This window comes from Lacerta agilis, chromosome Z (genome assembly GCF_009819535.1).
Source record: "Lacerta agilis isolate rLacAgi1 chromosome Z, rLacAgi1.pri, whole genome shotgun sequence".
In the NCBI taxonomy this organism is placed as follows: Eukaryota; Metazoa; Chordata; class Lepidosauria; order Squamata; family Lacertidae; genus Lacerta; species Lacerta agilis.
The window spans coordinates 2,498,914-2,521,943 of record NC_046331.1 but is presented as its reverse complement, the minus strand read 5'-3'; the positions used below and the strand labels follow the sequence as shown (position 1 = coordinate 2,521,943).

At 43.5% G+C, this 23,030-nt stretch overlaps 1 protein-coding gene across 1 annotated transcript in view; it reads right to left on the bottom strand.

Annotated features, from left to right (window-relative positions):
- The window catches only part of URM1 (ubiquitin related modifier 1), a 28,406-nt gene extending 5,592 nt beyond the window's left edge, over nucleotides 1–22,814 (bottom strand). The window contains exons 1-2 of the mRNA XM_033137900.1: nucleotides 22,707–22,814; nucleotides 17,258–17,328 (exon numbers count right to left, since the gene is read on the bottom strand). Coding sequence (XP_032993791.1) covers nucleotides 17,258–17,328; nucleotides 22,707–22,741 — 106 coding nt within the window. The 5' untranslated portion in view covers nucleotides 22,742–22,814. The remainder of the gene's footprint in view (nucleotides 1–17,257; nucleotides 17,329–22,706) is intronic.
- Between the last annotated feature and the right edge of the window lie 216 nt (nucleotides 22,815–23,030).

Genomic DNA, 23,030 nt, shown 5'->3' with positions numbered 1-23,030 from the left:
GAATTAATTGAGATTGTGCTTTAGCAGCAGTGCCCAGTAACATTTTCTGCCCATATGAAATCAGAACACCGTATTGCTAACATTTCTTCCTACCCAGATAAAAGCTGAGTGAGAAAGGAAAGTTGTCACTGCAGTAATGCCAGTGAACAGAAGGAGCTCCCTGTGAAAGGACGCTGGACGACCAGGTTGATGCCACCTCATTGCTTTCAGGTATTTGCAGGGGTACGCCATCATCTCACACCAACTCCAGTCTCATTTTATAAGCACCCCATGCACACATCCACAACCCTGGCCTGAGGAGGTGGGGAAGGAGAAGGGGAAGGGGAACTAGAACTAGGAATAAAAATAGAAAGGGAAAGGGAAGCGGGAAGAGGCAGCTGTAGAAAGGGTAAATCAGCCACTTCCCACCTACCACTTTTCCTCTGCAAAGGACACTATAGAACTCAAATGCCACTTGGTGGTGGGTGGGAGAAAAGGTAAAGGTAAAGGGACCCCTGACTATTAGGTCCAGTTGTGTCTGGGGATGTGGCGCTCATCTCACTGTACTGGCTGAGGGAGCCAGCGTACAGCTGCCGAGTCATGTGGCCAGCATGACTAAGCCACTTCTGGCGAACCAGAGCAGCGCATGGAAATACCGTTTACCTTTCCACCAGAGCGGGACCTATTTATCTACTTGCACTTTGACGTGCTTTCGAACTGCTAGGTTGGCAGGAGCAGGGACCGAGCAACGGGAGCTCACCTCGTCATTGCGGGGATTCGAACCGCCAACCTTCTGATCGGCAAGCCCAAGAGGCTCAGTGGTTTAGACCACAGCGCCACCTGCGTCCCTGGGGGGAAAGGTAGCGGCTGGGATTTCCAAATGCAAGCAGTCCATGGGACATGTTGTCCTGCCTTTGGACCATGCATAGTATACACAATGTCTGTTCATGTTTCATTCTTCTCAATGATGGATTCTGTTGCAATGGAAGGGTGGATTTCGGTTCAGGCTTGCGGGATCTACTTTTGGTGGTATTCAATGAAGTTTTATTCAGAGTAGATTTATAATTTATTTATAATTTTCATTTATGTACATTACAATAATTATTAGATCATAATTTTAACATTTCTGACTCTGACTCCCTTCCCCCTCTTTCTGTGGTTCTTTACATGTATTTTTTACCTTTCCTGCGTACTCCAAATTATCTTAACTTATTCTTTTATTTATCTATTCTCATATATATATTTGAAACTGCAGGTTTTTACAATCTGCTTACAGTTTGTTTCTAAATAATCAATAAACCATTTCCATTCCTTTCTAAAAAGTTTGTTATCTTGATTTCTTATTCTTCCGGTAAGAATGGTTTCTGTAACCATTCTTCTCTCATCAGGACCTCTTCTTCCTTCCATTTTTGGGCAAATAGCATTCTATTTGTGGTTGCATACATAAATAAATTTCTATACTGTTTAGGTAGTTCTGATCCCATAATTTTCAAGAGAAAAGCTTCTGGGGTTTTTGTTTTTTTTAAAACGAATGTTATCTTAAACATCTTTTCCAATTCATAATATATCATTTCCCAGTAAGCTTTGACCTTATTATAAGACCACCACATATGGAAAAAGGTACTTCCTTTTTCTTTACATTTCCAACACTTTTAAAATTTTGATGTATACATTTTTGCCAAATCTACTAGATGTTAGGTACTATCTATATAACATTTTCATATAATTTTCTCTTAAACCATAACATGCTGTAAATTTTATATCCATATTCCATAATCATTCCCATGCTTCCATTTCTATATTATGACCGATATCAATTGCCCAATGTAGTATCACTGAAGATTTCACTTGTTCCTCTTTTGTGTCCCATTCCAATAACATCTTATACATTTTAGACATCACTTTAACATTACAGTTTAACAGGTCTCTCTCTAGTTGTGATCGTTGTTCCCCAAACCCCTGCTTCATATACTTTAAAAAAAAACATTCAATTGATGATATTGTAACCACGTTGCTAACATCCCTGATAAATCCTTGAACTCTTTTAACACTCTCGTATTCATTAATTTCAACAGGTCTCCTCATGAGTAAAACATGGTTGAAATACCACCCTTTATTCTTACTAGAACCCCTGGAATATAAAATGGCAGCTCGGGCAAATGGATATACACTAAGAATTAAGGAAATTTACATGCCTCAGAGAACAGCTCAAACCAGGAATTTGTGATCAGTGCCAGAACCATAGCTGTCAACTTAAGGTACCCTTTTTTTGCTTAAGGTCCCCCATTTTAAAAAATAACCTATCCCCCCCAGGGAGGGTGGGAGGGGGAACTTCTTAGTTGCTAGTTTAAAGGAAAGTACATCTTCATGCAACATATAGTTAAAACTATGGAACTGGGTCCCATGGGAAGGCAGTGATGACCACCAATTTGGAGAGGGCTATCAGTGGCTCCTACCCATGATCCACACCTGAAGGCATCAATGCTTCTGAATACCAATTGCTGGAAACCACAGGAGGGGAACTCCAGCAAGGAAGACTACTTTGCCAGTTTTGTCTCTCATTCTTTGAAAAGTCCTTTGTCTTTGCCCTATTCCTTATTAAAATCTATTCTTTATCTTTCCATTTAGAAAGCTGACAAGGAAGATGGGCACTGTGGGTTGCAGGAGCATTAAGGGTGGGGAAGAGAGAAGAAATGGGTGGCAGGTTGTTTTTCTTCTCATACTATTAATTTGACTGAGACAGCCAAAGAACAATTTATTTTAGGTGGTGATAGCATCAGTTCATTTCCTACTGGACAGGTGAGAAGCAACAGAAGAAAGAGAGAGAAAATAATTTGTTAAAAGGATTTTAAGAAGGTGACAAGTTAGCAACATGGAATGTTTTTAGTCTTGGAGCCTTCATATTTTCACAACTTTCCCTGTTTTTAAAGTCGCTCATCCACAAGCAACAATGTTCCTATTACTACTACTACTACTACTACTACTATATACCTGAAGTGTACCTGAAGGCGTGTCTCCACCCCCATCACTCAGCCCGGACACTGAGGTCCTCCTCCAAGGGTCTTCTGCTGGTTCCCTTTGTGAAAAGGGAAATTACAGGGAACTGGGCAGAGGGCCTTCTTGGTAGTGGCACCCACCATGTGGAATGCCCTCCTTTCAGATGTCAAGGAAATAAACAACTATCTGACTTTTAGAAGATGTCTGAAGGCAGCCCTGTATACATAAATTTTTACTGTTTGATGTTTTGTTGTGTTTTTAATATTCTGTTGGGAACTGCCCAGAGTGGCTGGGGAAACCCAGCTGGATGGGCAGAGTATAAATATTATGAATAATATTAATATTAATACTCCACCTTTTTCCCTGATAGGGAGTCAAGGAGGTTTACAGATAAAACTGAGAACAGCTAAAAAAAATAGAAAAAAACCATTAAAAATAATTAAACATTGATAGAGTTAAAACACACACACACAAACTTTCAAAATCTACTAAAAACATACAATTCCAATACAGTCGTATCTTGGATCCCAAACGCCCTGGAACTCGTCCGTTTTGGCTTCCGAACACTGCAAACCTGGAAGTGATTGTTCTGGTTTGCCAACGTTCTTTTGGAACCCGAACGTCTGATGGGGCTTCCGTGGTTTCTGATTGGCTGCAGAACTTCCTATGAAAGGTGCCCTAAACATAGTCTGCCTCCCCTTTTCCCTGACTGGGTTACCACGCTCAGTGGGGTCACCACCCAGAGGTCGTAAAAGACAACTGAACTTTGAAACATGGAATATACAGACTTTGTTGGATAACACAGATAAGGAGCATCCCGAACGCAGGACTGCCATCATTGCAAGAGAGTTGCAACGTTTTAACATCAATTTTGCAGCACTTCAAGAAACTCGGAGAAGGAAGAAAAAAGAGGCTACGCATTCTTCTGGGAAGGTCTACCTTAACAAGAATGTCGAATACATGGAGTAGGTTGTGCTATCAAAAACAATCTTGTGACGCCCTTGTCAGAAGTCCCTACAGGCATTAATAACCAACTTCCAACCCTTCAAATAAAACTCGCCAAAACCCAACAGGCTACTATTCCTAGCGCTTATGCACGATGCCGATGAAGACATTCAAGAAAAAAATTTACTCTCAGCTGGGTGCCATCCTATCACAGATACCTAAGGAGGACAAAATTATCCTCCTGGGTGGTTTTAATGAAAGAGTTGGGTGAGATTTTGATCTGTGGCCTGGGACTATTGGGAAAGAAGGAATTGGCAACAGCAATCAGAACAGAATCTTACTTTTGACCATATGTGCAGCGTACAACATGGTTACTACCAACACACCCTTTCGACAAAAAAAATAAATTTAAAACTTCATGGAGGCACCCTTGATCGAACCACTGGCACCTCTTACACTATGCAATTGTCTGAGCTGAAGATCACCGTGATGTGCTCCTTATCAGAGCTATGATGAGTGCCGACGACTGCTGGACAGATTAGATTAATACGCTCCATGATGGCTATCAAGAACATACCTCAATGCAGGCTTTGAGGAAGGAAACCAAGACACAAAATGAACACTCAAGTCGTTCAAGATCTTATTAAGCAGGATTGCTTCCAAATGACTCTTAAGGACCATCTGCTTTTGGAGTTCCCTGACAATATCAAGGAACACTGGACCAAGCTAAAAACACCCATTATTGCAGCCTGTGAACAAACTATTGGATACCAAACCAAGAAACACCAGGGTTGGTTTGATGAGAATGACAGTGAGATTGAATGCATTATTGAAAAGAAAAGGAAGGCCTTTCAGATCTGGCAAAAAGATATAAACTGCACCACTAAGAAAAAAATCTATGCCAATGCTAAGGTTGAGGTTCGAAGAAGAACCAGAGAACTAAAGAACACCTGGTGGCTCAAGAGATCCAGCACTTAGCCAACACTCATGATGCACAGAGTTTCTTTACAGCCACAAAGACCTTCTTTGGGCCAAAAAATCATGGCATATGCCCCCTACGCTCAACAGATGGTACCATGCTTCTAAACGATAAAGAAGCTGTTGCACTGCACTGGAAAGAACATTACAAGCATCTCCTTACCCGCAACTCCCCTGTAACTGCCGAGATTCTCTCACAAAATCCACAAAAACAAATTAGAGATGAGTTTGCAGTATCTCCAAATCTGGGAGAGTTGTGTACAGCTATTAAAAAATGAAAAACAATAAAGCCAGCGGACCTGATGGGATACCTGCCAAAGTCTTCAAAGTGGGCGGAAGAAGTGTGTAGGAGAAGAAGGGTGAGACAATTCAGACGAAAGCCAAGACAAAATGGAAGTACTACTGTCTTGGTAGCTCAGTCAGTAGAGCATAAGACTCTTAATCTCAGGGTCATGGGTTCGAGTCCCATGTTGGGCAAAATTCTTGCATTACAGGGGGTTGGACCAGATGACCCTTGTGGCCTCCTTCCGACTCTATGATTCTATGATGCTATGAAAGAGGCACCATCATGATGGTCAAGCTGGTGACTAAGGAGGTGGCTGAACAGGTGCTGCACCTATGCTTCAACTGCCTCCTCTGACCCCCTCCCCATGGACTACTGCTTTCACCCTGACATCACCCTCGTATCTTCTTCCTTTCCTCCCTCTCCGCTCCCCACTCCACTCATAAGAATGAGATCATTTATCATACTGACCACGGCCAAGCTCCAATTTGCTGAGGTCACTAACTCCGGCCAAGTGTCACCTTGCCTACATTCTCAGCCACCGTAGTCATGACAAAGCTCACCCCCCCTCCCCGCCACTTGCCTCTGACGAGCCTCTTCCTTTATTCGGGGTTGCATGGATGGGAAGAGCACTTACAACCTCCATCAACTCACAGATGACTTATTCTTTCAATACTAAGGGAGGGGTAGGGAGGGGAGGAAACCAAGCACCCCCACCCCCACACCAATGCATTGCTCTGCAAGAGCTGGGCCCTTTGCCCATGAGGCTGAATCACCAAACCAGATTACTCACAAGATGATCCAGTGCGTCTTCACATTTTGATTCTCTCTTCCTCGAAAAAATACCCAGATGGTTGAGTTCCATAAGCAAAGCAGAACAGAGCTGGGGCTTTCTGGATAGGGATGGAGATGCTATCGGAAGCCGCCTTATTGCAGGCCAGGGGTGCACTTAAGTAATTTTAGACTCTGGACTTAAATAGAACTCTTTAGATCAGTGGTTCTCAAACTGTTTTCTCTGGGCCATACTTTCAGAATAAAAATTTACTCACGTCACACCAAATATTTTGATAAGAAATTCATTGGAAAACAAAAAGAAATAACTCCTAGCAGTGCTTGATTTATAACACAGAACACAACTACTTTATAATATGATCGTTGATCATATTATATCCAGAAAGTATAAAACAATGCAGCTAGATAAGAAGATGAATAATTCCCAAAATAAAGTAAACGAGCCTCTTAAACATGTACCTTAAGTTTGTCTACAAACTCAGTGAGAAACTTTGGCCAGGCAATCTCATTTATATTACAGTATATCTAATTTGAGTTAAACACACTCTCATCTCCTCACAAACACAAAGAAGCCTTTCCCTTTTCTGATCTTGATAGAATATTATACTATACCAGTGATGGCGAACCTTTTAGAGACTGAGTGCCCAAACTGCAACCCAAAACACACTTATTTATTGCAAAGTGCCAACATGGTAATTTAACCTGCATATTTAATTTTTTTGGTGTGTTTCACGTTTCTTCTTTATGACTGCTGTTGTAATAAATAATCCTTCATAAAAGTTATTGCATTACATTCTTCATTAAATTATATTTCCATTGATATATAACTTTATGGTATAACTCAGTGCTTTTTTTCTTTTAAAAAACGTTTAGGGGTACTCTCATTTTGACTCGAGAAAATCACCACTGGGGGAAAATTAATACAGTTCAAATCGGGGGAAATGAATACAGTGAATTTCTTCTCCCATTCAATTCACAAAATGTTTAGGAGTATGAGTTCCCCTGCGTCCCCACAGAAAAAAAGTATCACTGTACTATACTATACTATACTGTACTATACTATACTATACTGAAATGCTTAAATGTTTCTGTGATGGTCCTTTAATCCTCATGCTACACTTGTGTGTTGAAGGTAAGTGAAATGTTCTCGAAGGCCTGCAAATGCTGTCTTGATAGTCAAGATAACTGCAGAAATAATTTGTGGTTGTTATGAGAATAAACTCACATATGTTTATATTTCCTTGCTTTGATATATGCTAATTGGCTTGCTTGATGTTGTGCTTATTCTGTGGACATTGGGATGCTGGGCTCTGGGCCCAGGCAGGGGCGAACGAAGGCGTCATGACACCCGGGCTAGGGCGTCGCTACGTAGGGCGCATGTGCGGCGTCGCTACGTACGACGCACATGCGCTGTACATAGCGGTTTGCCGGTGGCGGCGCTCCAGTGCCATATGAATGGTGCCAGGATCCTCTGCTCGTGGCTGCAGCGGGTGGCACTGTGGTCTGAACCACTGAGCCTAGGGCTTGCCAATTGGAAGGTCGGGGGTTCGAATCCCTGCGACAGGGTGAGCTCCCGTTGCTTGGTCCCTGCTCCTGGCAACCTAGCAGTTCAAAAGCACGTTGAAGTGCAAGTAGATAAATAGGTACCGCTCAGGCAGGAAGGTAAATGGGGTTTCTGTGCGCTGCTCTGGTTTGCCAGAAGAGGCTTAGTCATGCTGGCCACATGATCCGGAAAAACTGTCTGTGGAAGTGGACAAACACCAGCTCCCTCAGCCAGTAAAGCAAGATGAGCACCGCAACCCCAGAGTCGTTTGCGACTGGACTTAACTGTCAGGGGTCCTTTACCTTTAAAAAAACAAAAAACCACTTTGAGATTATTTTCCAAAATAAAGCAGCATAGAAATCAAATGAATTAACAATAACAACAACAATAAATTCTACTGAAATAAAGTATGGCACCTAGACATTCTGTGGTGGCGACCATAACCAAGGTTTAAGGTGCCATTTGGCAATCAGCTTATCTATCTGTGTTTCTCACACTGCCATCTCCACATATTACATTCAGTGGTGTGATTCATTGGGTGGCCTGTTTGATCCGAACCCAAATTATAAACTCACCTTGGTCAGGGCTTCTCTCCCAGTTTTAATTCCCCATTCTGTAAAATGGGAACAGGGACCGACTCTTTCAAAGGGCTGTTGCAAGAATGGAGGGAAATTGCAACATGTGACACAGGCCAAAAGTCTTTTCAAAAACCCAAGGTCACTATTTCAAGATGCAAACCGCCTGAAACAGGGACCTGCCCCCTTGTGCATAGATCTGTGAGTACTCAATTGAAATGAAAATTAAAACTGCTGCCCAGCTGGGGCTACCTTTTTACAACTGATCAAAATATTTCAGTTTATTAACTAACATTTTGGGTGATTAACCTAAACTAGATGCATATTTTATTTTATTTAAAAGAATTTTTATTTATGAATTCTTAGGCCTTCGCAGTGAAGTGTGTTCATTGCTTTAATTGAACTTTTTTGTTTGTTTGCTTACTGCCACATTGTTGTTGTTGCTCTTTTACTTAGGACTGATGGTAAAGCGAGGTATGTGCTTATTTCTGATGCTTCATTCACTGCTGTGGGCCCACGCTGAACCAACTTTGTTGGTGGGAAAGAGGTATACAGTCAAGTTTAATTTAAAGTCCCAACAGGCTCTGGCAGGTGGGCAGGGGAGAGGCATCTTCCAATACTCCCTTTATGACAAAATAAAAAATAAGAAAAATTCCTTCCAGTAGCACCTTAGAGACCAACTAAGTTTGTTCTTGGTATGAGCTTTCGTGTATCTGAAGAAGTGTGCATGCACACGAAAGCTCATACCAAGAACACACTTAGTTGGTCTCTAAGGTGCTACTGGAAGGAATTTTTCTTATTTTTTATTTTGTTTCGACTACAGCAGACCAACACGGCTACCTGCCTGTCCCTTTAGGACATTCTCCTCAAGGGCAAGCAGCTTGATTCGTTGATCCACTGGGTCTGTGCATGGAAGTGGTGGCCATCTCTGATGGTCTTCCCCACCCCACAAGACCCACCAAATCAAACTTCTCAGCTTCACTTGAAAGGGGAAAGTCGGGGTGGAGTGGGGAAAGCCAGTGAGAGGGATGGGGGGGGGGGAAGCAAGGGAGATTTACAAGTGAAAGGGATTGAGAATGGAGCAGTTTGTGGGATAAAGAGACTGCAGAAGGGGCTTTACAGATGTGTAGGGGAGGGGCAGCTCATTGTTTAATTAAGCAGAAAGTGGCTCTTTTGAAAAGCAATTTTGCACAGGAGCCCCCAGCTCAGCAAACAGTCCCTGGGAGGGAGGGCAGGAGAAGGGGGGCGAGGAACAGCTGGCACCAGGAACCGTGTGAACTAACCCGAGCAACTTAAAGGGCTTGTGAACCTCCTACAAACAGGCACACAGATACACAGACACCCCCCCTCCTCCATCCATCCCACTCGCACCACCACCAATTCACCCTGCTACTACCTTTAGGTGTCATACCTGGACGGTGGGGATAGAGAGGTAACCCTGATCGATTACTGAACTCTAACAGAGCTCAAGGCAGTGCCTTCTTCTTCCAGGGTGCCTTCATTCCACACAGCTCCCTTCCAAGGGATGGCAAGGTTGGGCCGCAGCAGCAGAACCAGCCCCTCCTACTTGATATGGCAACCCGCTTGCCCACCCGCCCCTTGCTCTGGTCCAGATGGGGAAAGCTGGCAAACAAGTGCCAGAGGCAAGGAGAAGGAAGAAGAGCTGTCCACCCATCTGCTTGCTCAGCAGTGACCGTGAGGGAGCAGGCTGGCTGAAGGCTGGTGGGCCCACTGAAGGCACCTTGCACAGTAGCCCCCAGAAGAAGCTTAGAGCTGGCCTGGGTGTCCCCTCCCTGGCCCTCTTCTTCGCCTTCTCACAGCTTGGCCAAAGGCCTCCTAGGGATTGGTTCCTGAGGGCGTCACCCTTTGCCTCCCACCCTCTCATCAAGTATGTGGCTGGGAGCAGGGGACAGCCAAGACAATCTGTCTTAGGCCATTTTCTTTCTTGTGCAGAAGAGAGAGAGAAGCTTGATTTGAATAGTTGACACGCCCTGTAAGAGCCCCTGAGTCATAGTTCAACTACTGTTCTCCAAAAAGCCTTGAAGGAAAAAGGCTGAGAAAGAGAGTCAGTTTGATTATTACCAAATAATAAAAGTGTGCATGCGGGGCGGGACACCCTCTGGTAATGGGGAAATTCCTTGTGTGGCCTAGAGAAGGCCATTCCACTTATGGATGTGTTGTTTCTGTAAGATCAACCCTGCAAGGTCACTGGCATAATGTACCATCTTGGCCACCACCCTCTTTTAGCCTCAGGAGGCAGGTGCTGGGGGGACACACACATCTGCAGCAGCCCCTACCCCACTCAACAGCTGCTCCTCTCTCTTGGAGGATGGATCTATACATGCCACACAACCTGCCATGTAGTCCTAAACTAGCCTGCTGTCCCCTGGTGAAGCGAAGGGCACTATCATTAAGAACCTATGAAAAGTGCTCTCATTCCTTGTCTGGCACGATGGAGGAAGAAAAGGAGGAGAGGGAAAGGTGAGCCTATTTTGGACACCAAGGGCAAGCTTTTCAAGTTGTCCTACATTCCAAGTTTATGTTTGGAATGATCTCTCTTTCTTCAAACAGTTGCGCACTGACAGTTGCAGTTCAGCATTAAAACCAGAATTTGTTACTACAAGAAAATCCGGGGGAATTCTAAGATTCAGAAGGGGAAAATGTTAAAAAACCAACACCGCATACTTTCCCCCCATGGCTTTTGAGGCAGCTTGTTAAAAAACAGCACAGAAGGCCCACAGTCCAGTGGAAAAGTCTGCACTCCACTTCCCATTAGCCCCAAGGAGCATGGACCAACTGCCCAATGTGGAATAAAAGAGCTTCCTATATACTCCTATCAAACATACCAATAACTGAAATATAATAAAAATTCTAAATAATGAACAAAAGAGCAACAAAGCAATTTAATCAGCCAGCAGAGTAAAACTACATCACCTGCTGTTCTCCAAAGGCATGTGTGAATAAAACAATTTCTATGGAGTACCAAGTCGAGAGCTACTATTGAGCTGCTATTGAGAAGGCACAATCAATGGTTATCACCTGCAGGGAAAGCCCAAGACATTTTGTTGCCTGAAGCAAATGGCAAGCAGTAGCCTCCTCCCAGTCCCATGCCATGTACGAAAGCTCAGCAGACTGCTGGATCTTATTTCAACATACTTCACTGCACCCTGAGGGCAGTGGCTTATTTAGTGGATGCAGGTAGGTTGCATAGCACAGAGAGAGAGCTCTCTCCACTTGCTGCCCTTCGATACTTGCCACCTGAGGCAGCTGCCTCACCCTGTCTCATGGTAGGGCCAGCTCTGATCACCTACCTACTGGTAACCTCAGCAGGTGGGCACACCCAAATCTATGTCTCCCTGAATAGGCATTGAGGCAGGCAGCCCTGGAGACACAAAGGGAGCCCCACACATGATATTTTGAAATTGGTGCTTTTGCTTTGAGCCCACAAATGCAAAGGAAGCAGGGTGGATAAAAATCAATGATTTAAAAATAATAATAAAAAAATCGGATTTTTTAAATTTAAATTTGATTTTTTTTAAAATAAAATGCTTTTTGGTGAAAATATATTACCATCCAAAGGTTATTCAATCATGAAATAAAGATTAGTTTTTTAATTATGTAGAATAAGGCTGTATATGTTTAATTTTTTTGGTAAATAAATTCCATTAATCCATTCACAATGTCATTTATGTTCTTCCAGAGGTTTTTGTATGATTATTGGGCAGTTTCTCTGCCTATATTATCACAGATGCTTGGTTTACTTTTGCAGTTCTCAAAACTGAATTTGACTCAGCAGAGATCACATGCCTCTTCTTCACAGCAAAAATGTTATAACATGAACAGAGTTGAGAAAAAGACCTTAATCCTATTGTTCTACAAACCTATGAATACAGAATCAACCCCTTCTGTGTTAAGTTTCAAGAAGTTCAGTGAATAGAATAGAAACAATATTTTTCTGATTGTTTGGAGTGGAATGGATCTAATAAATCTATTTAAATTGTTATTATTAAGGTCATGATTATTTTTCTCCTTCCTAAGTACAACAGAAAAGTTGTCCAAATATGAATGATTAACCTATTAAACGGGGGATAAAAAAAACTAATATGAAAAGTTGTTATTCTAAAAATCTTCATCTACTTGCATATTAAAGTTATACCAGCAAGAATTAGTCTTTATGTAGAAAACTGTGATTTAAATCAAGCCTTACTGACTAGTGATTTAAATCATGATTTAAATCAGTTTGATTTAAATCAAATCCACCCTGAAAGGAAGCTTGTGAAATTATTACAAAGATTGTGATGGGATCTGGAGTGCCTCTTTCAGGTCCTCCAAACCAGGAATATAGTGTCATTTTCCCAAACATATTTACAGTACCTGCACTGACATGAGACCTCTTTGCTCTCCCACAGTTTTGACACCTGCTGCTTTTGGGCCCCTATAACCCCTGTGGGTAGAGGAAAGCTGTTGACATGACATTGAATTTACCTTGCAGGTATCACCATTTATAAGCTGCATAGATGTTACAGCAGCAGCAGCTAAGTAAGCCCACACATGGGACTAAATGGATGTCACAAGGAGAGCAAAGCCTGACTTAGAAGCTGCCATCTATCAGAGCTCACCATTGAAAGAGTTAAAATTATTCCTGGATTGTTGTTTAGACACACAGAGAGAGAGAGAGAGGAGAAAGTGATGCTTCTTTTGACGGCAGACAAATGCTGCACTGTATGGCTTCAGGAGAAGGAGGCAGTCGCTCCGACATCTCTGGTCGCTGCAGCCATACAATGACCCGCTTCACTACTGAGTGATGGTGAAGTTCACAGCACTCACATCCAGAAGGACACCAATAAATATAATTCTTATCTTTCATGATTGAGGGTTTCCAGTTTATCCACCATTGTCTACAATTGTCTGCATCAGACGTAGGCTCTGCAGGGTAGCCTGACACCCCTGCAAAGCTGGCACTGCTGGCTGCCTCACCCTCTTGAGCCAGGCCAATTCACCTGTCCTTCCTGAGCTGGTATGCAGGAGCAAGGAAGAGGAGCTAGGGCAGCAGCACCCCCCTTTAAAGATGTTTTTGTTGGGTTTCCAACAAATGGAGAAACCATCAACAATACAATGGCAATGAAAAAGCCATACAGGACAGGAGGTACAGTAAAATGAGGTTGTCAAGAGAACAAAATAAAAGTCAATAAGTAAGAGTGGACAGAGCTGTCTGAGTTCAGATTACCAGGATTCATTGCAGGGGTTGGACTATATGACCCTCAAGCTCCCTTCCAACTCTACAGTTCTATTGTTCTACATTGTCTGTTTCTGATTACAAAAATAATACACAAAAGCAGACCAGCATCCTTCACTTGCCTTCTGCTCTCTGTCTCTGGACAGTTGTATGGATTGAGTCCCAATAAAAAATGGGCAGATGGGTGGGTACTGGGAAACATCCTGTGCAAGTTTACTCAGAAGAAAGCCCCAATATGTTTAAACAGAGTTCCCGAGTAAGTGTGTATAGGACTGCAGCCTTAGCTAATGAAAACCTCAGTTCAGCCGGGAGCAAGGTGAGGTGAGAAGACACCTCTGGCTCATGAGCCCCAATTGGGGGCCCCAATTTGGCCTGAAAGACCATCCTCCCAAGCCATGTCCATCTGCCCAATATATAGGATGTCAGGTTTGGGGCAGGTAAATATGTGGTTCCCCACGTCTACTTAAGTTGTTCAACCAGATAGCTCCCCTAATTAAGAAATCCCACTGTGGAGCAGGACTTGACAAGGCTTCTGTCCAAGAATTGGCAGCAGCTGAAGTCAGCAAGACTGAGCTAGATAGACCAGTGGCCTGACTTGGAGGCAGCTGGAATATGCCCATAAGTAAGTAAGTAAGTAATTTATTTATTTATTTATTTATTTCTTGCTTGCTTGCAAATATTTGTGTGCCCCATTCATAAAAAATAATAGTTATCAAAGCAGTTCACAACAACTGTATGTAAAATCATACAATAATAAACCATATAAAGTTAAAATCAGAGATTGGGTTAACTGTTGCAGAAAGTTGTATTACGGTAATTGTCCACAAAGGAAGTTTCAGAAACGTGTTTAAAAGCTGGAGCAGAAGATGCCTGCTGAATCTCTGTCAGAGCCAGCTTTAGGGACTGAGAGTTACTTTGGTCAAAGGCACGCCACCTCCTTAATATAGGCTTCAATCAAATTTTGATTAAATTCTAAAACTAAAACAATTTAATATGAGTTTTAAATCTGCATTAAGAATGTAAGAACAGCCCCACTGGATCAGGTCCAAAATCATGCCCAGTCCAGTTTTCTGTTTTCCATTGGCAAAGCAGGACACAAGTGTGATAGCCATTTCCCATCGCTGCTCCCCAAGAACTGGTATTAAGAAATACACAGTTTCTTACCCTGGAGGCAATATGCAGCAACCATAAGGAGTTTGCAGAAATCCAGGCCAGTTCAAGTTGGCAACCTCACCTGTGGTAGCGATTTCTATAGTTTAACCATGGGATGTGCAAAGCAGTATTTCCTTTGGTCTGTCTTCACTGAATGACCCTAGATGTTTGAATCTAATGCTTACTCCCAAGACCGTGGCAGGTGACCAGATATTCTCACACATATTCAAAAGCACATAGCTTGGCAAAGGCAAAAAACATCCTCAGCTGCAAATGGGAAGCACAGTGGCGGATTGCTTCTGCCATTCACTTGTTCCTTGAGTCAGGAATCTCACTACACAGGAATGAGTAGAAACAGGAGATCCTGGACCAGTCACCACCTCTCTGCCTAACCTACATTACATGGCTGTTACATGACCCTAGCATACCCTGGTTGTGTCAAGTTTCTTCTTGATGCACTATTGTTTACACATTATTGCAAAGGTACAGGGGGCAGTATCAGCATCTCATTTCTCATTTTCTCCCACGTGCAATGACTTATTGCTGCATTTCTTCCATTGTGGAACACAAGGTGGGGACCCCTAAGCCTCCTCCCATCCAAGTGCAGATTAGACTCAGATTAGGTTTAGTTCCAGCAAGGTTTCGTACATCACATGCCTTCAGACTGTTCTCTGGGTCCTGAATTTTAGGGTACCAACACCCCCCTACAGATGAGCAGCAGAACTAGCTGGGTGAGTTGGAACAAACACTGCCTGTTTCTAAGAACAGCCAACTAAATATCTCTGAGAGACTCACAAACAGGGCATGATGTGCCCATGGCACTTCCTGCCTTCTGTCCCCAACAGCTGGTGTTTCAGAGGAATACTGCCTCTGTATTGTGAAGCCCTATTATAATAGGCAATAGTCATTGATAAAGCTAACCTTTAGGAAGCTGTCTAATCCCAGGGGTTGGTGTGAGAAGTCACCCTTTGTTCTTTGCAGTAGCCTTCATTTTGCAGACCAAAAGCACTTCACTATATCCTTGCCCAGAAACATGCATGAATAGGGAACGGAAGCCACCTGGATCAATGAAGCAGCAGCTGAGCACCTGATTTTCCTGAAGAAAGTCCTTGGCTCCTCCAGTTAAAGCAGGGGTGTGGAACCTCCAGGCCAAACTTGACCTGCCAAACCTCCCTATTTGGGCCATGAGGCTGTTTTGGGTAAACCATGCCACCCACCCTACACTCGACATAAAAAATGTCTGATGTGGGACAAATAATGGCTTAAAGGGAGCTCCCGATTGTTCCTTTACACCAGGGGTAGGCAACCTAAGGCCTGTGGGCTGGATGCGGCCCAATTGCCTTCTCAATCCAGCCCGCGGATGGTTCGGGAATCAGCGTGTTTTTACATGAGTAGAATACGCCCTTTTATTTAAAATGCATCTCTGGGTTATTTGTGTGGCCTGCCTGGTGTTTTTACATGAGCAGAATGTGTCCTTTTATTTAAAATGCATCTCTGGGTTATTTGTGTGGCCTGCCTGGTGTTTTTACATGAGCAGAATGTGTCCTTTTATTTAAAATGCATCTCTGGGTTATTTGTGTGGCCTGCCTGGTGTTTTTACATGAGTAGAATGTGCCCTTTTATTTAAAATGCATCTCTGGGTTATTTGTGGGGCATAGGAATTCGTTCATATTTTTTTTCAAAATATAGTCCGGCCCACCACATGGTCTGAAGGACGGTGGACCGGCCCATGGCTGAAAAAGGTTGCTTACACGCTCCCATCATCCATCATCACTTCTTGCTTCATGAGGGAAAAGCTGTTTCCAAGGCATGGATACTCCTTTTCCCTCCCAGCGTTGCTACTTGAACCTCTAGTTTTTGGAGATTCAAATAACAGAACAGAGCTGTTTCAAACAAGGCATGCTGTGCTTTGAAGTTCCAACAATCAGGGCTTCAAAATGCATCACCCCCTGACATCACAGCAATGTCAAATTTGGCAGTATGGGTAGGTAAGGATCTGATGCAACAGCCAGCAGCTGAGTTGCAGGCAACTGAAGAGGGCTTTCTCTGACCAAAATCAGGGAGCCATCAAGTCTAGGAAGTGGACAAATAGAATCATAGAATCATAGAGTTGGAAGAGACCACAAGGACCATCCAGTCCAACCCCCTGCCAAGCAGGAAACACCATCAAAGCATTCCTGACAGATGGCTGTCAAGCCTCTGCTTAAAGACCTCCAAAGAAGGAGACTCCACCACACTCCTGGGCAGCAAATTCCACTGCCAAACAGCTCTAACTGTCAGGAAGTTCTTCCTAATGTTTAGGTGGAATCTTCTTTCTTGTATTTTGAATCCATTGCCCCGTGTCTGCTTCTCTGGTGCAGCAGAAAACAACCTTTCTCCCTCCTCTATATGACATCCTTTTATATATTTGAACATGGCTATCATATCACCCCTTAACCTTCTCTTCTCCAGGCTAAACATACCCAGCTCCCTAAGCCGTTCCTCATAAGGCATTGTTTCCAGGCCTTTGACCATTTTGGTTGCCCTCTTCTGGACACGTTCCAGCTTGTCAGTATCCTTCTTGAACTGTGGTGCCCAGAACTGGACACAGTATTCCAGGTAGTCTGAACTGGACACAGTTTTCCAGGTAGTCTAATCTACCATAAGGCAGTTTCCCATGTGCCACTGGACCTCGAGTATAAAAGCTTTACAAATAGAACAGATTTTCATTTTCATCTTGGTCCATCAATAAGAACCAAGTCTGGGCCAGAAGAAGACAGAACAGTCAAAATACTCACAAGGTCTTTGCTGGCTGGGCAGGGTCACCTGATGTTTTCTTATCCCATCAAACAAGAGCTCTGCTCCACCTCTGAAAATTTAAGACAAGAAACACATAATCAGCAACACTCTGAAAGACAAAAATCATAGGGGCACCAGCCTTTTATAGTGTATGCATAATTAAAAACAAACTAAGGTGTTTCCCTTCTACACACTCCTCACTTTAGAATTATTATCATTCATGTGCAAATGCAATAAATTAACTCATTGACGTAGCATACAGGGTTGATCCAAGACATTTTGATGCCTGAGGCAAAGGACAAGATACAACCTACACCCTCTCATTTCACACAGAGAAGCCTACTCAGTTGGCAACTGAATCTTATTCCTCAATGGTTGTCCTCCTTCCCTCTTAACTGAGGGGAGAAGGGGTAGTCTAGGGGGGCACATGGCAGGGTGTGTGATAAACTGAGCTGTCTTCTTAAGGTGGTTCAGAAAGATCAATTGTTCTGTAGCCGCTGCACCATTTGCTATCCAAGTTGGCTGCCTCACTTTGCCTACGGTAGAGTTGGCTCTGCAAGTGATAGCCCCATTAAAAACCAATCCAAATCAGTTTTAAAATAAAAATACAGTACATATATAAGGGGAAGAGGCTATATTAGGGAAAGAGGCACAGGAGAGAGAACTACAATGTAAATAAAGCATCTTCTAGCATTTCTGAAGGACGAGAAGAAACATATAGAGAAAGTTTCAATTGGGGAATCTGTTCAGTACAGGCCTGAACCACCATCAATTCTATACACCCCCACTCAAGGAAAAACCTCACTGAGTTCCAGAAAAGCACATATAACTGCTTTCCCCAACCTGGCACCCTTCAGGTGTTGCTCAACTGTAACTTCCACCATAACTTCCACCTTGGCCATGCTGGCTACAACTGATGATGAATTGTAGTCCAACAACATCTGGAAGACACCAGGTTGGGAAAGGCTGGTGCACAGGAATACTACCTAAGACACACAGCTGAGATTGATGGAGAGCAGGCAACATCTAACCATGGAGCCATGAGGGCATGAGCCATCATCAAAATCTACTCCAGCAGTTAATTGGTACTGGCTTCTTGGCATCCACATGCTTCTTGATTGCCATGTTAACAGAGAGATACGGAAAAGGAATTATCAAAATACTTACGGTGAAATATTAGCATTAGACCCAGTCCCTTTAAATCTAGTTACGTGGAGGGAGATTTTTGGCTGTACTATGGAACAGCACAACAGTGCCTTTGTAATGCTCACTGCAATGCTATTACTTATACAAAGCCACACTCCCCAAAGATTGCTCTGTTAGTGCTATCTAGGCTCAACAAAAAAGAAAAACGGTTAACTGAAAACTGAAGTAGCAGTTATTAATGTTAGACAAATCTGGAGATTCATGAGAGAGAACAATCCCTACCAATGATAGGAAAGAGGCATCTTTCTGCTTGCTGTGAAAACAAGCTCACACTTTGTGTTAATCGCAGATACTGGGATGGGAGATAAGGTCCTTCTGTAGCATACTAGCTGGGGGGAGAACTCAGCTGCAATGTGAACACATAGAGCACTCTTTTAGGCACTTCCAAGAAAAGTGTGGGGGGGACCAAATAAGCACTGCCTTTCTGGAAATCAGTTCTACAGTGGCTAGCATGGGCGGAGTAGTTATCTCAAAACGATGTACTAGATGGTGCGAGCATGAAGGAAGGACATTATTCATTTAAGTCGAAGAAACCCTTCAAGGATTGGAGAAAGGTATCTACTAGAACTGATGGGGAGTTTATTTAGAATTTTAAATACCATATTTCAACTAAATGTTCGCCACACATTTACATAGTAAAATGGGGCAACTCTTAAAATCTCTTCAGAAGTAGCTTCCACCAGCCCAATGTTCTCCAGTGGCCCCAGGCAGCACAATGGGAGTTCTGGACCAAAGCATATGTTGGTAAAGGCTGAATTTAAGTTTAATAGTGTACCCCTCTAGGATGTAAATCAGGGGTGTGGATTCTAAGGTCCTTCAGATGCTGCTGGGCACACAACTCTCATAATCCCCGACCACTGACCATGCTGGATGGGGCTGGTAGGAGTTGGGAGTCCAGCAACAACTTGTAGGGCCACAGGTTTCTCCATCGCAGTACACAAACATTTATGCCATAAGAAATGTGTCAGACTTCAATGTGCTACAAGCCCTTTTGCTGTTTTTGTTATGAAAAACACAGCAGCCCCTCTGGAAATTAACATATGTATACAGTATCTAAGGCACTTCATCTATATTATCATAGTAGGTTTGGTTCTGATAAATGTGAATTCATATCCTAGCTCACGAAGAATGCAGTTTCCCCAGGTTTTCCCCCATCAAGACCCACCATTCTAGTAAATGCACTATCACTAGACAGAGACAGCTATAGCCAGCTGCAGGAGAGAGGGGACATCATCAGATACTGAGGGAAACATTTGCAAAGTCACTGGTGGGCTTGTTTGTTTAAAGAAGGATCATTTGTTTCCTTTCTATACCTATAGCTGTGATATTTCAAAAACTCAACATATTCACTGTAGCACAAACTTTTAGGGACTAGAGATACTGGCATTTCTCTTTTTCATAGTTGTGTTGCTTCCCTTTTGTTTGATGCCAATGTTGCGTGCTTGATTCCCTTCCTTTCTTGGTTAAGTATACTGTATAGTCAAAAGTTGCAATCCAGTCTATTCCCATTCTGGAAAGAGTGCTGTACTTCACATGTACGCTTTGCTACCGTGTTTCTCCTAAAATAAGACACCGTCTTATATATTTTTTTCGCTCAACAAAACACAGTATGGCTTATTTTCAGGGGATGTCTTATTTTAACCGCGTTGCATCGGTACGCTGCATAGCCACGCCTCTCCAGGCTGTTTTAATGGGAGGTACCACGTCACTATGGCTTATTTTCGGGGTATGGCTTATTTTTGGGGAACGGCTTATATTTCGCAAATGCATAGAAATCCTGCTATGGCTTATTTTATGGCTATGTCTTATTTTAGGAGAAACAGGGTAAGTGATGTTCAAACTCCCTCTTTAACAAGGGTGCCTTTTTATAAACTTTTACAGCAGATGTCGTCAGTCTGGTGATCTCCAAATGCTCTGGACTACAACTCATCAGCCCTGGCCAACATGGCCAATGGTCAGGAATACTGGGAGTTGGATTACAACATTTGTAGGCACCAGGGTGAGGAAGACTGCTTGACAGACCTATTCACCACTTTCCTCTGAGACCTATTTTCACGGACCTTATAAAAAACACTTAACTACAGAATGACTTCAGACTATTCAATGCAGAAAGCAGTATTTGAAAACTAAACACCAAGCACCTTTATGTCTGATGCCTAGCCGGGTTATCTCCCTTTCAACGTTACCAAGAAAGGAAATACATTCAAGACTGAGCCACCTACATGGCACTAATGGCATAATATTGTTTCATACCATTCATTCATTCATTCATTTTCTTTGCCGCCCTTTGTCTGAGGATCACAGGGTTGTTTACAATGTAATTATTTTGCGGTTCTTAAAATGTCTAGCTCTTTATTCAACAAATAGAATCATAGACATAGAAGGGACCTTGAGTATCATCTAGTTAAACCCCCTGCAATGCAGGAATATGCAGCCATCCCATACACGGATCAAACCTGATGAACCATTAAAATCAGGAGATGCTGACATGTGACCCTCTAGATCAGTATTTCCCTAACTTGGGTCTCCAGCTGCTTTGGGACTACAATTCTCATCATCTCTGACCACTGATCTTGCTGGCAAGGGATGATGGGAGTTGTAGTCCAAAAACAGCTGGAGACCCAAGTTTGGGAAACACTGCTCTAGATTTTGCTATCCTACACCTCTCATCATTCCAGGCCACTGGCCGTGCTGGGAGCAGCTGATGGGAGATTGAAGTCCAGAAAAACCTGGGGGGCTACAGGTTAGCAACCTGATTTAAAGGATAGTGGCAGACTATGTTCCTTCTGGTGCTAAATTTCTACATTTCTAAGACGAAACATGTTGGAACTCATACCTTCCACTGCAAGCTAGTGCTCTGAAAAGGGCTTCTCAAGACCCAGCAGTCAACTGATTGGTGGTGCCTCCAACCTCTTGTTGACCTTACTTGCCCCACACCTAACATCAAGTATGTGGGAGGTGAGAATGACTTAGCTGATATGACCTTGCCATTTGGCTACCCTAATTAGACCATTGAGCTGCAAGGTCCCCAACCGTATTCTATCCTGAAGCACTAAAGGCACGTATGTAGAAACTGGTTCTGCCTATGCCTATTGAGAAAATGGCCATTCTGCTCATGCTCAAATTCATTCTTTATTGTTACTTCCCCAGTGTTGACTTTAAAAGAAAACAGATTCTTTGTGGGGAGGGGGAGTTTAAGGACCAACTCTTTGAACATACAGAGAACAGTTAAATGACATAATACTGGTATATGATGCCCTGTAGTTTCCTTTCTCTTCATCAAGTTCCTTTAATCTCACACAAATTTTATTATGTATAAACCTTTCTTTAGTATAACCACATTCTTACCCACTTCACTTCACTCCTAGAATAGGAAGCCTCATTTGTGGGCCAAAACTGGACAGAGTTATCTTCATGAAAGCTTTCCTTCCCATGAAACCTGTGAATCTGCCACCTTGGCATAGTCATAAGCACCAATGACAAACAGTCTCATTTTCAGTTCTCTGCCTCCCTACCCTTTTAAGGTCCATAAGTAACTTTATGTTGATTGGAGGAAATCTACCTTGCCTGTTAAGTCTCTCTGCACCCCATTCTTAGCCCCCATTACTGCCAGTTTGCCCCAGTATGAATTCTCCCCCCGACCACAAACCACTGCGAATCAAGAAGTACACACGCACACACCACCCTCTTTTAATCTATGGGGCTTTTTAACAAATAATGAGAAGATATTGTATGTATTTATGAGGGAGGAAAGTGTATGCCTCTCCACTTTCTCCGCACCCTGCATAACTTTGCGCACCTCCCCTGTGTTCCCCGTCAGCTTCATTTTTCCTAAGCTAAAAGCCATGATTTGTCACCTCCCCTTGTTGAGAAGAGTCACTGTGTGATCCCTGTGTTTAGATGCGATTCCTGCATTACTGTGGGAGGCGGGGACAAGCGGCTGTCCCGAGTCCCTGCAGTTGGGGAGTGCGGGGCGTGGCGAGGTTAGGGAAAGAGAGATTCCTATGGGGAGGAGAGTAGCCTGTGAGGGGGATGCGGAACCTGGGGGCGAAGCAAGGAAGCTTTAGAAACCAAAGGGGAAGCAATGGCGCCCCCGTTTCCCTCCACCCGCCCAAAAAGAACACCCTCACCCCAGACCCAGACCCTCCACCCCTAGAACAAGCGCTCCCTTCACCGGCTGAGCCCCCCCACGCAGGATCTCGGCGAGGAAACCCTCCGCCGCCCCGATGGCGCCTCCCTTACCCGAACTCCAGCTGAAGAGACAAGGGCGCCGCCATCTTTCGTGAGGGAACGGCGTTGCCAGCAGCGGAAGCGCGACGCCGCGTCTGCTTCCGTGGGCGGCGGAGGTTGCCGAGCAACGGCGCGCCGGAAGAGGCCTGGCCCCGCCCACCCTGGTTGGAACCTCGTGGATGGCCCGGCCAGATCAGTGTTGCATCCTCAGTCTAGCTGGTAGGCAGGGTGTCCGGGGAAAAATTCTATGCAATGGCTCTTCAAGTGTTCAATCTTAGGATATTACTACAAATGTTATCTTTAGCAAGTATCTTTACATTTAAGAGTTTTGAGACT